The sequence below is a fragment of the Pseudopodoces humilis genome, chromosome 1, assembly GCF_049639895.1.
Source record: "Pseudopodoces humilis isolate 2021_Gansu_Grassland_sample_001 chromosome 1, ASM4963989v1, whole genome shotgun sequence".
Taxonomy (NCBI): domain Eukaryota; kingdom Metazoa; phylum Chordata; class Aves; order Passeriformes; family Paridae; genus Pseudopodoces; species Pseudopodoces humilis.
The window spans coordinates 130,755,364-130,776,693 of NC_142200.1; the positions used below are offsets into that span (position 1 = coordinate 130,755,364).

Genomic DNA, 21,330 nt, shown 5'->3' on the forward strand with positions numbered 1-21,330 from the left:
GGGGCTCCGCAGCAGCCTCGGCGCAGCGTCCCCCCCTCCCCGCCGCCCTCGCCCCAAGCGCGGCGGCGCTGCCCCGCCACCGCGACTCACCTGGGGCCGCTGTCAGGGCGCCGAGCGCCAGGCAGAGGAGGCAGGAGGCAGCCCGCATGGCGCTGCCCGCCGCCCCGCTCGCCGCCGAGCGCCGCCGGCTCCGCGCCTGCACGGGCAGGGGGGGCTGCGGGGCCTCGGCTGCCGCGGGGCCGGGGCTGCCGAGCTCCGCCCCGCCGCCGCGCCGAGCCCCCTGCCAGCGAAGGAGATGGCGAGAGCCGGCGAGGCTCCCCGCAGAGCCCGCTCGGAAGAGGGAAGTGCTGGGAAATGTAGTCGTTTGCCAGGGCGCGAAGGAGCGGGGCGAGAGCGGAGGGGAAGCCCCGGAGGCCGGCAGCGCCGCAGGGATTCCGCAGTCGCTCCCGCCCCGTGGGGCCGCCCCGGTACCGCACCGCTCCGGGGCTGAGGGAACCCCCGCCGCAAAACTTGCCTTCACTGACAGCTGCGGGTGAGGGCGGGGGCTCTCTGGGGAGGCAGCCGGGGCGTTCTCCCTTCCTCCCTGCCCACACCGCCGTCAGCCTTTCCCTCCTTTACGTGTTCATTTTCTGAGAAAACCTTCATTCCCTCCTCTATGACATTTTTTTTTCTTCCTTTCTTAAATTTCTACTCCTTCTCTGCTTTTTTAACAAAGAGAGTAGGAATGGATTACAACGGAGAATCATTCCTTTCACGTTACAACACGCTCTCCTGGACTAAGCAAGAGGCAGAAGTGTCAAGGAGTCCCCACGATGTCCGTTCCCTGAAACGCGATAATAATTCTCCCTCAGCGGAGGGATGGCTGCATCTGCAACCCAATTCTACACTCCCACCTACCGGGAAGCCGGGAGCAGCAGTGCTGCCTCTCAGCACGGCGTGTCTCACCTTCCTTAACTACATTTCTGTATGAAAATGGGACAAGAGTGGCGGTCGCCCGAGGCACCTCTTTCCCCGCCGTTTTCAAAAGGGGCGATCGTAAGGAGGCCATGGCACGCAGCTGAGGTGAGCGGAGAGAGGAGGAGGGATGTCCGGGCAGCGGCAGATGCAGCTCGCTCCCGATCCAGGCAAGAAAATACGAAGTCTGACTACCCACTCCAAGGCTTGTACCAGTTGTAAACACGTAATAAAGGAGGAGGTGGCATCACAGATAATGCCACTGAAAGCCGCTGCTCGTTGTAGTCTCAAATATTAAAAGAACAAACAAACAAAATACCTTTAAAATCATTATGTAGGTCAATTTTAATTGCACTGCTTGTACCGACAACAGCCAGGACATCCGGCATCTCCATTTCTGCTCTTAGAAGAGGTTTCCACCCGCCGGGCTGCCTTCTGCCTTCCACGGCTCCCCACGGGAAGGGCCGTGCTCCGGGCACAGCCGCTCCCCGGAGCCACCCGCCAGGGAACGCCGGCGCTCCTGGCCCCATTTCTCCGTAGGGCTTACCTCACTTACACATACCGTCTCATTAAAGGAACCAATTGGAGCAGAGATGAAAGTAATTCAGGTTATCAGAGTTTCTGTGATAAGAAAACAGACAACACGACAGTCCAACAGGCTGAAGATAACAGCAGAGTACTGCATTTGGAAATACATAGTAACTTTGAGGAGAAAGAGGCTGGTAAGTTTTATGCTGTCCTGCTAACGCTGCTGTCAACTACAGGCAAGATGCAATATTAGATCAAAGCATCCATTAAATCCTGAAGCAGCTGCTGAAATAGTGCAAAATTAGCTTATAAAATTCTGATGTGGGGTGTCATGGGAGGGTTGGGTAAAGAAAAGGAGAAAGTGCTATTTATAGAAAAAAAAAATCAGTATTATAATATGATGCTTCAATTTTCTTACAAAAGTCATAAATCCTTACATTTCAGGCTGCACCCAACCCCTACAGTTATTTCAGTTAGACCAAACTTTCGCCAATAGCACACTATTTCACATCTGCTTCTGCCAGTATTTCTGTGAGAATTCATGACATTGGGTATATGTTCAGCAGCAGATACACAGTACACTTATACACTCGTTTCCTGGATCAGTACATCATGGATTTCTTTTTTCTCTTGCTCACCAGTGTTCAGATTTAGTGTAGCTGTTACACATGGAAAGTTCACTAACCCAGTGCCAGCCAAAGCTTGGCTGCTCTAAACTAACTATGAAAGCAGAGTTTTATCCAGTCTCTGTGCTCAGTGCATATGGTGATACATAGGTTTCAGAAACGCAGTCCTTTTTTTAGTACGCCAATTCTATTTTGGTCAAATCCTTTACTAATTTTAAGAATAATATTTATAACTTTTTTTCTTTTTTTTTAGAAATGCAGCCAACTAATACAAAGATAAAGGCATTTAAAATATGTGTGTGCTTGAAGCAATTAGACAAAACGGAGATGAAAAAGGTTTTACATTCCTTTCCTTGCAAACCTCTCTAGTTTATATCTTCTACTCTTTGGCTTATTTATTTGTCTCTTCTGTGATTAATTAATTCTAAAGAGAAGACTTAAATTGCAGAAAATTTCTATATTATGTTGAAGGATCTAAATCACAAGGAAGTAAATCCTGATCTGTATGTCTGAAGTCCCTTCTTATTGTACACATTGACTAGAAATGGATGATTTAACAGACTTAATCCTTCAGAGAAATATTTAAATTTCATTGATGGTGATTTCACATTCATTTGGGAAATCAGGCAGAGAACATCGAGATTCATCTCCTAGTTTTACTTTCTGGGAGTTCCTCAACATTGCTGAAGACTGTGGCAGACTATACACCTCTGCATAACGAGCTCTTTCACATCAGGGGACAGATTTTTTCTTCTTCTAGCAACTCATAGAATATCTCATGTTGGAAGAGATCTGTAAGAATCATAAAGTCCAACTTCCTTCTCTTTGTGGAACTAGCTAAAAATACACCATATCATGGTGTCATCCAATCTTTTAACTCCTGACTTGGGGACTGCTTCCCTGAGGAGTATGTTCTGGTGACCAACCACGCTCTCAGTGAAGAAGCTTGTCCTGATGTCCAGTCTGAATATTAGCAGTTGCAGCTTCCTGCCATTTCCTTGTGCCCTATCTCTAGTCCCTGGAGAGAGGAGACCAGCACCTGCCCCTCCACTGCCTGCAGTACTGAAGGGCACAGAGAAAGTCTGGGGTTTGTGGCCAGCCATCCACACACCCAACAGATATTCAACACTGAATCTTGAAGTGAGATCTCCACTCAACAAAAACCCAAAAACAACAACAACCAACCAAAAACAAAACAAACAAAAAATCACACAAAAAACAAGACAAACCCCAAACAAACAAATAAAAATATTAAAGAAAAAATATTATAGAGAGCCACCTGAATCTATAACTTCTTTATCCTAACTTAAATTGGACTATACCCGAACACCTACTTTCCATCCCAAATCTTTTTATAGTGCTATATCTAGGGTGGTCTGCATTTATTGTGAATAGCTGCACTATCTAAAGCAAAGAACCAAAAAGCAACATTTGCAGAATTCATGGTAAAAAACCCCAAATTATTGGGGTTTTTATATTATTATCATATCACCTTCAAATGATGGTTGATGGTAAATGGTTAATAGACTTCACTCACATTTCTCTTCACTTGCTACAGATTATCAGTGGTGACTGTGGTGTTATCAACAGGATTTACTTTTGTTTTTGCTATGAAGTGCAAGCATAAATAATCTCCTTACAGGGTCCAGAAGACTAGTAATGCTAAGAAATAAATTTTGGTATTTGTTTTCTAGTCCACCTACATATATTCTGCGTAAGTTGTACAATTGCTCTAGATCAATTGGTTGCTAAAATTTTCCCTAATTTTTCTTCAAGAGTGGTGATTAGATGCATATAGAGGTTACAGCTAAATCTGAGTGGCAGTAAGCACTTGAAAGAAAATAGCTTTTTTCCAGAATATTTACATGAGACAAAGCATAATTGAAAAAATAAGAGGAATAAAGGGGAGTCCATTTCCTGCTGTGATGCAAGTAATATCCAAACTAGTCATCCAAAAATGATATGAACACTCAATCACATTTAATTGCAATTTTATCTTACACTTCAGTATTTCAGGAATTTCCCATAATTCTTTCCACATTCTAATTGCATGTCTTAAAATTCTTAAGATTCTGAGCATCTACAGAATGAAACTAGGGCAAGGAAGTGCTTTCCACCTTTGAGTACTCAGTGTAAGACCAAGGCAGACTGAGATTTGATGCTTCTGTGGTCATGTAAACTGTCAACATGATCAAAAAGCCCAGAATGATCAGCCTTTATCAACTCCTGGTGTTTATCAGCCAATGGCCCAGAGGCCACGTGGACCACATATATGACAAAGATTCTCCAGCTAGAGAGCATGGAGGGGTTCATTATTTTTGTCCCATGTCCACATGCCCCACTGTAATTACACCAGTTAGAGCAGCTACCATTTTTCTAACATTCCCTCACTCAGAGGCTGCCACGAGAGCTTCACAGACACCGTCACCAGCTACGTTAGCTGAGTGTGTCAGAGCTGAGCCTCTTCAGATGTGGGATGAAGCTGCACACACCCTCACAGGTACATCTAAATGCTAACCTCAGGTTGTAACCAACTTCCCTGCAATGCTAATGGGAAAGCCAGCTCTAGTGACCTCTTGCTTTGTGTCAAGGGTTCTGCAGCTGGACGTTGGGCAAGAGCTGCCCACACAGATACTGCTGCAGAGCACAGGGCTGACCTGAGTGCATGGATCTCAGAAGTTACTGCAGAACTTCCTTACGTGTGCGTGGTGTTGGCATCGCTAAACCCCACAGGAGTGTCTGTACGTACACCCCCATGCGCACACATATGGATTGGGAACCATTTCCTCTCAGCTGCACTGTAATTTACCTGAACAGACACATTTCTGCTCCTCAAAGTCACAGAATGCAAGACAATCCAAAAATGAAGTACATTAGAAGAAATCCTTATGAAGAGTTCAAACTGTAACTATATAATATCTAATTATCACAAATACATAAATAAAGGTTTACCACTAGAAGTACCGTTTTAGTGACCAGAGAGGTAGTCTTTGTCTGAACTGTTTGACAGTTTCTCACAATCACTGCCACATATTTTGAAAATACTCAATCTCTAAGAGGAAATCAGAGATGTTCTATTAACTACCCTTCCATATTTATTTTTTCAAATTGTAACATAAATACATTCAAACTTTTGTAAAAATTGTGGTTTTTTGGGTTTTTTTAACAAGCTTAAAAGATAATAAATACATTAAAATAATTAAATAAGCTGAGTAAATCTGCTTTGGAAATAGTTAATAGGCTTACTGTGGCTTGTGATGCCAACTGAACATATGACAAAGGGGATTCTCTTAACACACCAGTGACCAGTAAACAAAATCTTCATGACTAGAACTGCTTTTGCAACCACTAGCAGTGACTCTCCTGTCTTGTTCTGGATTACAATGAAGTCTTCATATTTTAATGGCAAACCTCAGATCTTTTTTTGCCCTTCAAGATTCTAAAGCCGGATTCCAATGCATTCAAAACTTCCCTTTGCAGTGCCTGTTAGCATGTTCTAGGACAGCATTTAATCATATACAAAACATACACAGTTTATCTGATAAGTAGGTTTACTAACAGTGACTCCTTCTACCGTTCACCCTTAAGGTTGCAGCAGTCCTTGAGTATCAATAGCCAAGCGCACACATCCCAGGTGGAGCCCACCAGGGCAGCTAAAGGTGTGCCCCCGGAGTGGAAGCAATCCTCTAGGGGGAAATGCAAATTATTTTTTTTTTAATTTTACTTTTAAGACTGAACCAAAACCTAGAAAAAACTCACACCCAGAAACTCCAACAAAACCTCCAACCAAACAAAATTATCTCAATAGAAGAAAAACAATCAAAGAACTTGTTCCTAAAATATATTGAACTCACTGAATGAGAGAGCAATCATTAAAGTGTCATTCAAAATGAAGAACAAAGTAATTGCTTCAATCTTCTACTTTAAAGTCTCAGTCCTAGTATATATAGTCCTACATATATACTGGTAATTTACAGGCAAAAATAAAAAATAAATACAGATAGACCCATCCAAGATCAACTCCTCCTTAAAAATGTTCGTTTTGCTCATTTCTGTAATGGCTTACTATATTTTTTGGATGTGAATCCAGATCAGAATTAATTACAAATCAAGGTAGAAGTGACCAGCAAGGTGGCAAAGCCAAAGGCAGCCCTCACCAGACTGTACATGCAATTACATTAACAGAGGAATAAGGAATATCACCTTTAGGGTGACAGGAACTCCCTAAGCAGCTACTTTCATCATTAAGCTTCCAATTCATACCCTCTGTGAAGAAAAGTAATTTTATATAATTGTCCTCACACATTCCTGCACTCCAAGCCGTTTACCTACGCTCACAGAAAACAGCCTATAAAGGACAGAGCATAGCCTGCAACATTAAAGCACTTTGACCATAGGAGCACTAAGTTTCAGAATATTAAATGCGCGAGATGAAAATGCAAACAAGTAATTTATGCAAAAATTAATGAAAGTAATTTCTGTGGTTGAGATCTCCTATATGACCTTAAGGCACTGTACATTTATTAATAAAGCTTTGCCTCTTGTAATTTCATACTTGTGCCCTCTCATGATTTACAGATACAGAAATTCTGAAATAAATCAGCTCTGGTAAAGATCTGCATGATTAAAAAAAAACTCTTCCCAACTCTCATGCCTTTCACTTAGCTTCTGAGTAAAACCAATCCAACAGGCTGCCTACTCTGAAAGAAAAATCAAACAAATTACCTAAGTCAACCAGAAGCCTACCTGTCCTGTTGGTTTCTTGTTTGTTTTCCCCCAATGAAAAAATATACATCTAACTGCTTTCTTATTAGCTGAAATATACAATAGAGCTATTTTAATTTAATAATACATCAGAGTAGTCAAAGAATGTAATACATCTTTGTTACTGTGTTCTCTATTAAAGCAGCAGAAGAAACAGAAAAGGGAGACAACCAAACACCCGCAAACATCAGTAATCCGTGAGTAATGGACTACCTTATTTACAGTGGAACATCCAGTTATTTTTAATGTGGTTACTTGGAACATATCACAGTCAATGATTTTAGAAAATTGCTCTAAATGCAGCTGCATCATGCTTTGCCTAGCAATTCATTTAGTACAAATGTCAGGTCAGAGCCTTTTACCAGACACAATAAAACAGTACCTTTAAAAAAAACCCAAAACACATGACCAAAGCCAAACTCAAGTTTTATTTTTCATATTTACATATACAGAAGTTTTTGCATTAAAAACTTGAAAACCAAATAATCTGTACATATAATACAGCAATTTAAGTCTTCATGAATAGAATCTTTATTTTTCAAGTCAATTTAAAAATCATTATATTAAATAAACCAGTATTAAAATCCAAAAAACTGAGATGAGGATGACGTGGAAAATAATGACCACACAACATTTGCATTCTGCCCTTCACATGTATCATTTATGCTCATTGAACATATGTTCTCAGTGTAACTTGAAAAACCTCCAAATTCTGAATTTCTTTCACTTGTCTGAAATAACTCCAACAGGGACTGCAGTGGTGAGCTACAAGTGCTTCTCTTCTCTTCAGGAACAGACAGTCCATCTGAATTCTTTACACATAACTCCATATTCTGTTTCTGGGTTTCTCTCTTATTCCTTTTTAAGTTAAGCTTCACTTTTCTGTGCAGCTTTCCAGACGTTGAACTGTGGGCAGTGCTGGCAGCTGATGTATTAAGTTCTTTGTTCACAGTAGTATCAGATACTTCAGCCTCCAGAACGACATTGTGCTGCATTTGTTGATGATTATCACATAAATCGTGACGTTTCTTGACATATGTAGGATTGGCATCTGTTTTTTTCAAACACTTTGCTGGAAGAACTACTGAATTATTTAATTTTCTTTTTTGCTGCAATAAGTTTTTGTCTTTTTCACTGAAATTTGTAACTTTGCTATGAGAATATAAAGTATCCATTCCTTCCTGAAAACACTGTACATTCTTTTTACTTACATCTGGTTCCGGTATTTCCTTGCTGAATGGCTTAGAAGCTCTAGACGAGTTCTCGGTGTACACTCTGTCAGTTTTCTGAAGGGGTGGTTGTATGGAATTTGATGATATAACAGTCTCTCTTAACTTCACAGCACAGGAGCAATCAGTCTTAATACTTTCATTATTAATTCTGAACTTACTTTTTAGTTCCAAAGGTTGTGGTGGGTGACAATAAAGAACTGAACAGACAGATGCAGAAACAGGGGCAGGTATTGGCACAGAATTTGGTTGTACTTCTGCAGGCTGGCGATCCAGTTTGAGTGCCTGCATTGCAGTATCCTTCCAGGAGTAAGTTTTCAAAGAAATGCGTTGCTTTTTCAGTCGCTCTTTTAATTCATCTGGTCTGGTTATCTTTCCAATAATAGGAGAAAAATATCCTGTGCTACATTTTGTCCTACAATGAAAGGGTTTAAGAATATTAACAAACATAAAAAACACCATGCAACCTAACTCCATATACAACTGATCTGACAAAGGAGCTTTTGTCTTTACTCCTCAAGGAAAGATATTTTTAGAGTAGTAACACACTATTTCTACAGGAGCAGAGTGCCTTATAGTTTTGATGTTTTCTTACTGATTTTGACAGCTCATGAAGATGTTTTAAAAACACACAAAGTAGTCTAGTATTTCAGTACATCTCAAATTACAGTGGCATTAAGAATAAAAGAAATTAATGAATATAATGCATTGACTATAAATACAATATAATTACAAATATTCTATGATATATATATACACACAAAATTAACATGATTTTCTTGACAGGACTTCAAGCATAACAAATCTGAGTATTTTGAAATCACAAAAGAAAGAATGGCTTCTTTTCATTAGACTATCAGTTATTTGATTATATTCGCATTTCCTTTGATTTCTTTCTTCATTATTTGCCTTTTTTTTTATAAATAAAAAAGTTATTCCTTATCTCCTGGCTCACTTTAAAAAATCAGAGCAACCTTGAATAGTGTTACTGTTTCATGTAACAAAGACCCTGGTGCCTTCAGTCCAAGACACCAAACAAGCCTTTCTCACCCTTTCAAGCTCTTGAGCTACAAAGAAAGGAACATCTGCTTTCTCTGTCCTGCACAGGCAGCACAGCAGCTAAGAGATTTAGAGTACAGGCAGGAAGTTTTTCCACAGGTAAGGAGACCAGACTGACTAATTTGCTGTCCTTAAACTACTAAATATGACAGAAAACATTTGGAGCAAGATGTCAAGACATTGTCTGATAGCAATATTTCAGTACAGTAGATTTTGTGTTACAGGAGCTGAAGATAAGTAGGACAACTTCTGGCAACTTTCAGTCTCATCTTTCTCTGATATCATCTGCACTCCTGATTTCTTTTTAGATTCTGCTTTACAGAACCGATTTGCCACATACAACCTTATTGAAAATTTCCATTATTTATTTCAGCCTTAAAAACATGAATTTATCCTGTTCTATTCAGATCATGAATTTCAGAACTATCTTTATATTCAATGTCCTGACTCCCAGAGTCTTTAGAATTCACAAAATGTAAATACTCACCCTTTTATTTTTCCTGTATCATCATCTTTGTATGCAACAAACTCATAAACTAACTTTGAGATTATATCATCAACAACTTTATACTGTGTGCTTTGTGCAAAATTTTGGTGACGCTCACTTTCAAGATGCTGCAATAAAGAAAAAATATGAAATAAATCTAATATTACAGATAGGAATATGCAAGTCAACAGTACAACAAGGAGCAAGCAAATATCATAATTTACTACCAGCATCTCTAAGACATGAATTACTAGTGCCTTCAGCTATCAGAAATAGGTTTAAATCTTAATTGCTGCTTCTAACATGGGAAAAAAATACTAATTTTCTGGTTATTCAGAAAAATATTTTAACATAAAAAATTATAGAGAAACTTCTGGTGATACCACATTAAAGAGATATGATCATATCAAAGCATATATACTTGACATTTCACATACTGTTTGCAGATCTTCATATTTCTTCCCACAACATTCACAATATCCTCTCTTTCTTTTGTCCTGAGGAAACTGAGCAGGCATTCCACAATCCTTGTCACTGTTTATTTTGTTTCTGTTAAGAGAATATTAATGAGTCTTAAACATGGAACTGAGTGCTCAACTTGCCCCTCACAGTATGTTCATTCTTACTCACTTAAAAAAAAATTAAAAAAAACCCCAAACCAAACTTTTATTTCCCCTTAAAACTATTTACATTATTTTAGTCAATGCTTAAAAAATCCCAAAGAGCTATGCATAGATTTAAAATCAAACAAACAAAACCCAGAAACTGTAAGAAGACAGGCAGATCCAGTGAAATAATATGTAAGCATAGAACATCCAGGTTAGTATAGACATACTACTATAACTGACTCAGAATAAATAATACAAAATTGCTAAACAAATGAAAATCAAAGGACATTTGGAAGTCTCTGTGCACAGCTGATAAAACTCAAACTAGAAAAAGAAAAAAAAAATTATTTTAACACCCACTGTTGGTTAAACATAATTTTGAATATGTTGATGCTGACCAAATGCCATTTTGTCCTGTTTTTCTAGGTAAAGGATAAGTGGGAATGCAAAAAAATGAACCTAAAGTTCTTCCTGGACATTAAAATATGAAGAGGTTTTCAACAGCTGATCCATGATCTTCAAAATCCTCATCTGTGAAAAGCTACTACTTGATGCAATCCACTACTAAACCACCTAATGTCGATATGCCAGCAGTAAAGCAAACTCATCAATCTCTACTTCCTTTTTATTATGAAGGATTAATTCCATCTCCCTGCTTAGCCAGATTTTACCAAGTATCTGCAGAGATGTAAGCTCAGGACTTTACATCTAAAAATCAGCCTTGAAAGATCTCTAGCTTACAAAGCTTAGCAATGTATTGTTAACACCCTACCCCAGCATTTCTTGGGTTCCCCCGGACAGGGAACTCTCGTCTGTGCTTTAACAGTAAAACTCGCAGAGAACCAGTAAAGCAGGACAGAAGCAATAGAATGCATCATCTGAAGACTGATTAAGTCTGCATGTCTTGCCCAATGCCGAAGCAAGCAGAACTAACAACTTCTCTACAACAAGTTCTCCTCTCAAGTAACGATAAAAGAAGTGAACATTCCCTTCTCTCTCCCAAAACTGACATTGGTCACATTGACCTGCTGAGTATGAAACCTTTTCCCACTTAAACACCTCTTTGGTATGTGCCCACCTGAAATATTATTTAGGAATTTTTACTCAAATACAAATCCTGAATTTTTTAATATATTGTATTCCATAATCCATCTAAACAAAACCTGCCTTTTTGTTTTTGTAATGCTTTAAAAAGAATGGGCCTTTCCAGCATCCTCTGAAGAGACACAATCAGAAATTGCCTTATTTATACAGCAGTAACCCCTGCAATACCTGTTTTTTGCCTTTTCATACTGCTGCCTTCCTTGCAATTTAAAAAAAAAAAATAAAATAAGGCCATAAAAAAAAAAGCATAATGGCAACATCAACTGAAACCTCCAGCTCTGTATTATGGTCAAGACTGGACAGAACTGTGGAGAAGCCACTTCATAAAGAAAATAGGTATCACAGCTAGTAAGTATTCAGCCCCAAGGACCAAAAAGCAGCAACTTACTAAATACACAAAGTTCCACATATAGCAAAGCTATCCTTCACCTATTTAGTCTCTCCCATAAATCAATTTTAGAAGTCAATGAAAAAAGCTAGGTAGAAAAAAAATTTAAAACCCACACTGATTCACAGAAAACAGTTAATTAAGACTCTTAAATAGTTTCAAATAATAAAATGTATTTGCTGAAGTTCTAACTGCATCTGTAGTGCTCAAATAGAGTCTGAATGCCAAAACGTATCACATAAACACTTGCTGTAAAGCCAGCTGCAATTCTACTGGGCAGCTGGCTTCTACTTTTCATCTTTGAAGAGTTGAAGCAGTATTAGCAGACTAATTTCTATAATTATCAACAATATACACTCTGTATCAACAATGGTTAGGTACTGTGATTGAATATCACTGCTTTATAAATTTAACTACTTATTTCAGCACTATATGGACAAATACAAAAGAAATCTTAAGAAACCCACTTCTTGTGAAATACTTACTGAACAGCATCCAAGATGAGGACAAAGAAGAAACCAGTGTCAGAAAGGAAAAAAATATCTTATGGTGACCCATAGTGAAAGGAGAAGGCCACATTTTTGGATGTATGTATCTGTATACCCAAAAAAAGGACTAAAGACAGGATAAAGAGGGAACAGATAAAGGGACAGACAACAACAGTACACTAAATGCATCAGATGAGACGGGGCAAATAGTATTAAATAGCACAGAAAATTAGAAGAAAAGCAATTATTTTAGAAAACAATTAGTTATGGAATAATTCAGAGAACAACTCTCTCCACTACCCACACCTCAATAAAATAAAATTTTCAACAAACCTTTCCTTAGTCTGAGTTTGCTTTTGACCAGAAGGATACTTCTTATCCACCTCAAATGGACTATATGGCTTTGGAACACAATAGTTCAGAAATGGAAAACTCAGTAACTGCAGATAAAATGGTCGGTACTGGCTGTATAAACACAAAATAAATGCATGATAATCATCAAAAATGGAAAAAAAGGCTTCATTGCATACATTGCTCCAGGTCAAAAATCTTGAGAAAGTGTTTCTCTTTTATATATGACATACACAGAATGCTAAGCAGATAAATATCTTAGAATAGGTCATTCATTCCTTCAGTTTCCTTAGTTGTCTTTATAAAAAATTTTAAAAAAAGCATTGGCTGTTGGGAACTGCTGTAGCTACTTTTCATATACTGAATAATCAGTTGACTGAAATGCTGATGGCAGAGTTCAGTCTGATTTTTTCCCCATATTACTATTATAAGCTACCCAGGCAAAATTACAGCAAAGCATCACCTTCTGATACTGAACTTTTACTCATGTTGTATAAACATTAAAAACCATTATGTTACATAAATATTTTGAAGTGTTTAGTACTCCACTACATTATGAATTTCACATATTGTTAAATTCACATATGGTGAATATAAATGTATTAATTTCTTATCCTTACAACTAACTCTGTTGGTCCAATTCTCCCCACTATTCCCATGTCCCTCATACCTGTTGCACCAACTCACAGTGCACAACCAGGTTTAGTTTTTTTTTCAATTCAGGGAAGTGTCAGAGAAATCAGGTCAAAGAATTTAGCACTTATAAACAACACTGTAAGTCAGAAGTTAGTTAGCGATTTAAAGGTGCAAACTATGCTGTGCAAACTTTTTGTACAATTCATTATTCTCTCAACTTCTGACTAACTGGTGTTTTGTTACACAATGAAGACTAACTGGTTACAGGACCAGAAATATGTGCAATTTTTCAAGGCTGAAAGTATCAAATCTCATGCTACTGTGGATACTGAAATCAGATTAATAGCTTGCAATTTTTCCCTTTAAAAAGAAATGATTGAACAGAAAATTAAACCTAATTTCGATGAATTATTTTAACTAACAACTTTTCTTTCCTGACATCTAAAGCAGGAGATAAATGTAATTGAGTTCAAACTACAGGAGTGGAATTCAGTATGCAAAGTTTTATTGGTCTTTTGTGCAGGATTTGGAACTAAGGAAAGATGTAAAGGCTCAGGATTCCCTTTCATTTCTTGGTAGGAAGTAATCCAAAGAACCCTCTCTCATGATCCACAAACTGGAGTTACCTGTTAACTTGCCACTTCCATCACTTACTGCAAATATTTCCTACTCTACTACTACTTGCTCAATCTCATTTGGTGGCTAAAGACATTTGTATGGCATTTTAAGAGTACAGTACACTTGACATCTGAAGTCTGGAAGTTGAAAGGATCTGAAATTTAAGGGCACACTTCGTGAAGTAACTCTCAATTACTCAGTTTGAGAATCATATTACTAAATGCATGAAGAGAGCACTTACCGACTCCTATCTTCCACCCTGATAAATGGAATTTTCAATCTACCTGCTCAGAAGGGGAGAAAAGGAAATTAATATAGAATTACTTTTTATCATTTATCAAGTTGCTCCAGTAGCTTAATAAATAAGCAGACTTTATTTTAGAACTCATTATGTACACGTTTTGACAAACTCTTGATTTACACAAAGTTTCTCTACATGCTTCTTTCAGACATACAAATTGGAGTATGGCACATCTGACCACAGGAGAACTGTAGCACATTTATAAGCATTCAGAAAATAAGTCAAGCCAAAAACTTCTACAATTATTGAAGTACTTACTTTTTGACTTTTGAGCAGTAATGTGTTTTCCCTATTGAAAAAAGAGAGATGGTGTAAAATCACTGTATTTTCTGTATTGTACTTAAAAGATTAACCTGCAGATAATTTATGAGATTAGTGTGTTAATCACTGTGTTAATCATGACTTCATACAGTCAAGATGAATTTTTCAGGCAACAAAGCTCATCAGTACTTTGAAACAAGGTAACATGTTTCCCAAAGAAATATTTCTTTCTACACTGAAAAAAAGAAGTGTTCTCCTTCATATGCCTCAATTTATTTTTTCTAAGACAAATCTAAACAAAGAAATCCAGAAAGGTAAATATATACACTTACTCTCTCCACCCTGAAAATACCCTGGCATAGTTGAAAGTTCAGTCTTTAATACAGATAACATTTTTACAACATTTTGTAAATCCTAATTAACTGCAAGCTGCAAAATGCCACCAGAACCTGTAGGACAGCAAGTATGTCCAATTAAAACAATTCTTTTAATGTGAATGGATTGACACAGGCTGAGTCTTTTATTACTTTTAGCAATGAAGACTAACATTTAGAGGAATATTTTGTTTTCAGAAAAAAGTGATGTCTACATTCAAGCATCAGCTGTTAAATGTAATTGATTCTGGTAAAAGTACAAACTCATTTCATCCTATGTAAAAAAACCTCACAAGTTAGCCACGAACACAGTGATGATTTGGCAGAGGATTTTATGTGGCCTCAAAAAATAAAATAAATAGTTTGGTTCCATTAACTTACCAGGCCCCATGGCTAAACTAGACAATTGTGCAAATTACAGAGCAACTGCAGATGGCGCACAGAAGAGCTACAAGCTTTAATGCCTCACTATATCATACACTAAAAACTTGAGAAAAGGGAATTTTCACTTGCCAACTCCACATACTTGGCAAAAATAGCTTCAAGATGGTTTATGCTTGTTCACTAAGAAGAAAGAGCTGCAGATTCCTTATAGAGACAGCTTCTCCAGGAAACGTAACTATGATTTTTCAAAATGGCCATCAAAATTAAAGAATTTATAATTACTGTGTCACAGGGAAAATTATACAAGGTAACATAGCCACCATCTACATCATACTGAAACAACAATACATTACTTTTGAGGCAGGCAGAACGGAAATTTCAGACAGTTCAGCACTTCTGACTCTTAGACATCCTTAGCAAGAGCACAACTCCACACACTATGGAATCAATGCTACTAATACAGTTATTTTTAAATAATGTTGAAATATACAGCAAATACTTTGTATTTTCAAAGATGGTTTTTAAATCAATTCATAAGACATATGAGTCTGAAAAAGTGAAAATGATCAATACCTTTATTAAAGTAAAATCTACAAGCTTCACAGTAGGCTGTACTTAATACTTTAGTACTTAATGTTTTCTTAGTTAATGAAACAGATGGCATTTTTATAAATGGCAGAGAGGCACTTACCACATCTTTAGAAGAACTGCCTGCTCTTTTGATTAGATAGAGCTCCCTTTTCTTTTGTTCAATACAATTCTTAACATCTAGCAAAAAGTGGGAGAATTATATTCAGTTAACCCAATTTTTCTATGTTTGGCAACTTTTTATTTCAAATTCAACAAAAGAACAGTTAAATGAACATTATGTGTTCAAGTCAGGCTTCATTTAACAAAAATATTTACCATCAATATGAAGTATCTTCACTCCCCAGCTCAAAGCATTGGATAGTATACTACCAGAGGGGATTAAGTCCTGCAAGCAATAAATTATATTAATTATTGTAATTTTTAATTACTTAAAATAATTAAAAATATAACATGTAATACGAAAGCTGAGACTAAAATGCAGATGCTTTGCTTCTAGCCAAAAGAATACTCCTCTAGACTCCTCTTCTGTCTCTCTGTATTACTGCACCTCACCATCAAAATACATTTAACCTTCAGAAAGCCAAAACTGTTCTTTACGGTCACGTTTTATAGTAAGATTTGAAGAAAGTGAATTTATACATTAACTTCACGAGCACCTCTCAAATGCTAGTTATATTAGCAGTCCTGACAAATTTTACTACTTGTCCTAAGACTCCAAAGACTTTCAATTCTTCAGGAAGTACCCAGAAAGCATACCTGACACTTCACTTCGGACAATCCCTCAATTTCTGCCTGAGCATTCCGTGACTGACCTCTCTCTAAAACCACTAAGACCACTTTTGCTATGGCTTGTCTTCTAGAAAAAACAAACTACCAAGGTTCTGAAGCACAATTTTGTTGATTATTTGGCTTACCTGTTCTTTGATTGCTTTTTCAACCAAGGATTTTCCTCTGCTCATACGTACCTACATTAAAACAGAAACACGTTTGTAGCAAAGAGAGATAATTTACATTGCTCTTAATGAATACATATGTTAGCTACAAGGGTCTTTTGCTCATTCTACTGCTGATTTTTCAATAATATGCATCTTTCTCACAGGGTTACAGCTGATACAGTCAAAGTGAAAAAAAACCCAAAAAAAAACCCAAAAAAAACCAAACAACCCAAACAAGTAATCAATTTTCAGCCAAAGAAGGCCACTGCAATCTTGGCGCTGGAACAAAGCAGATGGTGGGAATAAGCAGCCAGTGACACACACCAAAAGATGAGGTTTCATCACCTGGGCTTGTGAAAATTATAGTCATGAATATAATCATAGCCTCTGTTTTATCCCCTGCTTTTCTAACACCAGTGCATTTCCTTTTTCTACTTTTTGCAGTTTATTCATTATGAGTTGCCTTTACCTATCCAGGTTGTTTGCAAAATGAGGTGAGCTCACCTATACAATATAAAGACCAGCCTGAAGCCTGGTCATGTTTCTAAATAAACACCATATATATAGTAGAGCTAATTATTTTCAACTGTATTTTTGAAGGGACACAAGACTTGCCCATGTAAGAAACTTCATATAAACCTGCATAAATTCAGATACTGTTGCAAATAATGCAATCCCCCTAAGAAAGAGCTCAGAAAAACAATATTCATAATGTTCAATTTTAATTATTTCCTACTACTATCAGAGAGTGTTTTTGCAGATATCAGCATTAACAACATCAAATCAGCCAGATTTTAATAGGCTGTGTTGCTAAAGAGACAGGAATCACTGGATGTCATCATGTGCCTGATCCAGCTGTCAAACATGACATCAATATTGTAAATCAGATATACTACATTAGAACATATTTTAGTGTACTCTGCTTATTTGCAAAAATGGATTATTTTTAAAATTAGTTTCAAAAAATTTGCTGAATTAGTTTTGAGTTACAGTTAAATTTAATAAGTTAGCCTGAATAAATTTAAAATTATGTTTGAAAGAAAAACCCTTATTCACACATGGAACTGCTGCCACCTTTAGGAAACAAAATAGGAGAAAAAATTTTAAGAGCATATCCCATGGATTGCAGCTGATTTGCAGTATTATTACTAAGAAACTTACTGTATCTACTATCTTAAATGAACTTCCATCAGGTCGATCTTTTCGGTTGCTAGGATGAGGTGAACCATTTCCTCCATTAGATGCAGATTCTGGACTTGGAACAGGAGAAATCTGACCAAGAGCTGATGCAAATTTTGCCTCCTTTTTATTAGTCACCAGATAGTTGATATCTTTACTAAGAAAACTCTCCACTCGCTAAATATAAAAATATAAAATAAATAATTATTCCAGGACGATCATTAACTCAATTTTACACTGACTATTGTAAGGGAAAGTGATAAAACTTCTAAAACTATTAAGTTCAAAAACACTGAGTTAACAAGAAAATATTTTCTAAATATCTGGATGACAATTAAGTTGTACTAGCATCTTACCAGTCACAAATTCTAATTTCAATTTCTTAATTTTTGTAATCGTTATTGAAAGAGCTTTGCTTTGTTCTGATTATGCCAATTTTTTACTATCTACCTGTAATATCTTCCAATTACAAGAATGCAAACACTGCATTAAGGAATAACAGACTAATTCAAGGAAAACAACTCTCTAATTTTATGTATCAGAAATTACACAGTAGCGTTCAGCTAAACTTAAAGGCAGATGTTTGCAAACGTAATTTACAGTCTGAAAGAAGCTATAAATTTACTGAGTTTAGAACCAGCAGAAAAACTAAAATTTCAGGATAGCTACCATGTTTCACACCTACAGTTTTCATAACACTTCTCAATAAAATAAAGTCTTAAGTAGATACAAATTCTCATACTCAGCTATATAAAAATGTGGTCATTCTGCATTTACTCTCTTCCATTTTGCTGCTTCAGTCTCTTTCATTGCCAACTATAGTGTGATTATCAGCTATGTGCCTTGTTATTTAATGTCAGATTGTATAATTTGAGGTATTTTCCTCTTTTCCACTAATCAGTGTGGAAAGTACAAATCACACAGCTTGAAACTGTGCCTTTCAATTCTGCTCTTTTAGAAAAACGGGATATACAGAGCAAGGCACTTCTAAGTGCACTCCACACAAGTAACAAAGGAACATGTGGTAATTGATCATGATGCTGTTGAGCACCTCAGGTTGAGGCATTTACTCCCCAGAATAAGCCAAAAAACCTTCCTTTTCAGTCTCTGAGTTTTGACCTTACTTTTCACATACAAATGCCTAAAATTCTGGTTTAGAGAGAAAGACAAATGAGAACATGCACTTATTTGATGTTAAATGTAAAACAACACATTTAACTCAAAACCATGTTATTGCTATTCCTTACTGACACTATTTCAGACAGCACCTTGATTTACAAGCAGCAATTTCATAAAGCTGCTAAGTGTCCCTCTGAGGTCAAAGAAGTATTACCAAAGCGATATTCAGAACAGCTAGCAATTTAAGCAGCTCCCTTCTGCCTCTGTGCTTAAAAGGTGCAATGCAATTAGTATTATTATTATATACTGTACTTGCTTATATCAAAGAATTCCTTCCATACATTAAGGACAACTAGGAAAAAAATTAGTAAGCCGCTTATGAAGTTTATAATTTAAGCAAGAGTATTCAAAAACTAAGATACTCTGCAAAAAGTAGTTAGTGAAGTTACTGTCTTGCAGAAAGCATATACAAAACTCTTCATTTAATCTCATTCGGGTTCAGCTAAACACTGTTAGTTGTAATATGTAAGCATGTTAATATAGTCAGAAGCAGCAGAAGAAAAATCACCTCAAACAATGAAACCTAATAAATTTGGACAAAATTTTAAGCCAGGTGAATAATCAACTGAAAACAAAATCTACTAAGAACTTCTTTTCCAATCAGTACAGCAGCTTGTCCTGAAAACCCACAGAATAATATGTTGGTAAGCTCACTGTTTGTACTGAAGTTTAAGAGAAACATAGATAAATAAGACCCCATCTCAGATAACTGCAAATAACATTAAAATGTAGTTACAAACAACACAAAAAAGACATTCCACATGTGCACATTAACTTACCCCTCCCAGCTCTTTGAGGTCCTTTCCTAACTTTTCAGAGATCACATTTGATGGGATATCGAGGTAAAACACCTTCCCAGTGAGTGGCTTAAATCTGAGTTTCTCTGGTTTTCCTGTGTCTTTTCTCACATTTTTCAGGGAAGATTTTATCTTTTCTGTTTTTCCTTGTATTCCATCTGCTGGGAAAAAAAAAAAAAAAAAAAAAAAAGGCAATTTAAACAGAAATGGCCTTTGGTTTTATTTTCAAAAGAGAAAATTTCTAAATTATGATAATGGATGGAGCAAGCTTCCATAGAATGGTTTGGGCTGGAAGGGACCTTAGAGATCATCCAGTTTCACTTTTACTAGAACACGTTGCTCAAAGCACAATGCCACATATTGGTTTTACATTGGTTTTTCTTCCTCAATGCCTTACTCCTAGTCGCTTCTTTTCTGGAGCTCAAGACAATGAGAGCTGCCACAGGAAGTATGCAGGCCTCTTCTGGAGACAACAAGGCAACATGCAAAACAGTTCCTCTGTTAAGTATTCCTTCCCTCTCTGAAACAGTCTTAGGAAAGGGAGCAGAACCACTGCTCATGCTGCAAAATCCTCTAAGTTTTATGAGCACACTAAAAAACGCAGGAACAGCAGTCAGTTTTGTAGGATCTGGAAGAGAAAAAAAAAAACTAGAGAAATAAGAAAACGAGGAGACAGGTTGGTGTAACTGATCTAGAATCTAAACAAAAAATATGTATGATAAGCAAGCTTGCAAGGAAAATTCTGTAGACGATCATGGACCAAATACGGTGTTATACTCACCACACACATGCCAGGGCCATTCAAAAATTAATACTATAAACACTGGAATTAATACTGGAGCACGCATACGAAACCTCTCAGGGATAATCTAAACTTTGGAGCACTCTAACTGGACTACAATAGCAATCAAGAGTCTCTCTTGCAAAGCAGCTGCATTCTCACACCCTGGGCCTAAGGAGCCCTCCATACAAATACCAGCGAAGCCCTGCCTGGCGGGAGCAGCTCGCCCAGCAGCGGCCCGGCCGCTTCCCACACATGTGGGACTCGTTTTTACGTTTAAATCCCCACCCCACGCAAAAGCCCTCCAGCTGCCCCCCGCTCGCAGCGCCAGCCCGCGGGCGGCTCGGGCCCAAACCCGGCACGGGGCGGGCTGCGGCGCCTCACAGCCCCAGCCGGGATGGCGGCAGCGGCTAAGAAAGGCCTGAACGGCGGCAGCTCCCCCGCGCTGCCCGCAGTCCCCCCCGCTACTTACGGGGACGCGCTCCTTTGTCGGCGGCCTCGGCAGCGCTCGGCTTCATCTTCCCGCGGAGTCACATCGTGCTCTGCCCTGCCGGCCCTCCCGATCGGCACGGCCGCCGCACGCCCGCCTTCCCGCCTCCGGCACGGCGGCGGCTGCGCCCTCACCAACGGCCCGCGCGGGCTGGGCCCCGCCCGGCGAGGGCGGGCGGAAGGAGGGGAAGGTGGCGGTGGGGCCGGAGCTCGGCGCCC

General features: G+C 38.1%; 1 protein-coding gene across 9 annotated transcripts; it reads right to left on the reverse strand.

Annotated features, from left to right (window-relative positions):
* Positions 1–7,279: 7,279 nt before the first annotated feature.
* DBF4 (DBF4-CDC7 kinase regulatory subunit) lies at positions 7,280–21,287 on the reverse strand. Of its 9 annotated transcripts, none has more exons than XM_014248417.2 (13): positions 21,095–21,287; positions 20,239–20,469; positions 19,824–20,002; positions 17,848–18,042; positions 16,666–16,716; positions 16,067–16,136; positions 15,852–15,928; positions 14,400–14,430; positions 14,082–14,127; positions 12,569–12,700; positions 10,085–10,196; positions 9,648–9,775; positions 7,280–8,516 (listed from the first exon to the last, which is right to left on the reverse strand). In XM_014248417.2, the coding sequence occupies exons 1-13, from the start codon at positions 21,138–21,140 to the stop codon at positions 7,451–7,453; spliced, it is 2,364 nt and encodes a 787-aa protein (XP_014103892.2). In that variant the 5' UTR covers positions 21,141–21,287; the 3' UTR covers positions 7,280–7,450. The 9 variants fall into 9 exon arrangements, with proteins under 9 accessions (XP_014103892.2, XP_087922071.1, XP_087922061.1 ...); XM_088065945.1 differs by lacking the exon at positions 21,095–21,287 and adding an exon at positions 20,623–20,906 and having other exon boundaries at positions 19,824–19,999; XM_088065935.1 differs by lacking the exon at positions 21,095–21,287 and adding an exon at positions 20,623–20,906.
* Positions 21,288–21,330: the final 43 nt, after the last annotated feature.

Bases quoted from the DNA above. Each gene is read 5' to 3' on its own strand.
- DBF4 (XM_088065935.1), bottom strand. From the start codon at position 20,689: ATGCGTGCTCCAGTATTAATTCCAGTGTTTATAGTATTAATTTTTGAA. The intron at 20,003-20,238 runs GTAAGGCATTGA...TTTTTTTCCCAG, and splicing joins CAGAAAAGAAGCGACTAGGA to CAGATGGAATACAAGGAAAA. The intron at 16,137-16,665 runs GTAAGCCAAATA...TATTGCTTGCAG, and splicing joins AAAAAGCAATCAAAGAACAG to GACTTAATCCCCTCTGGTAG.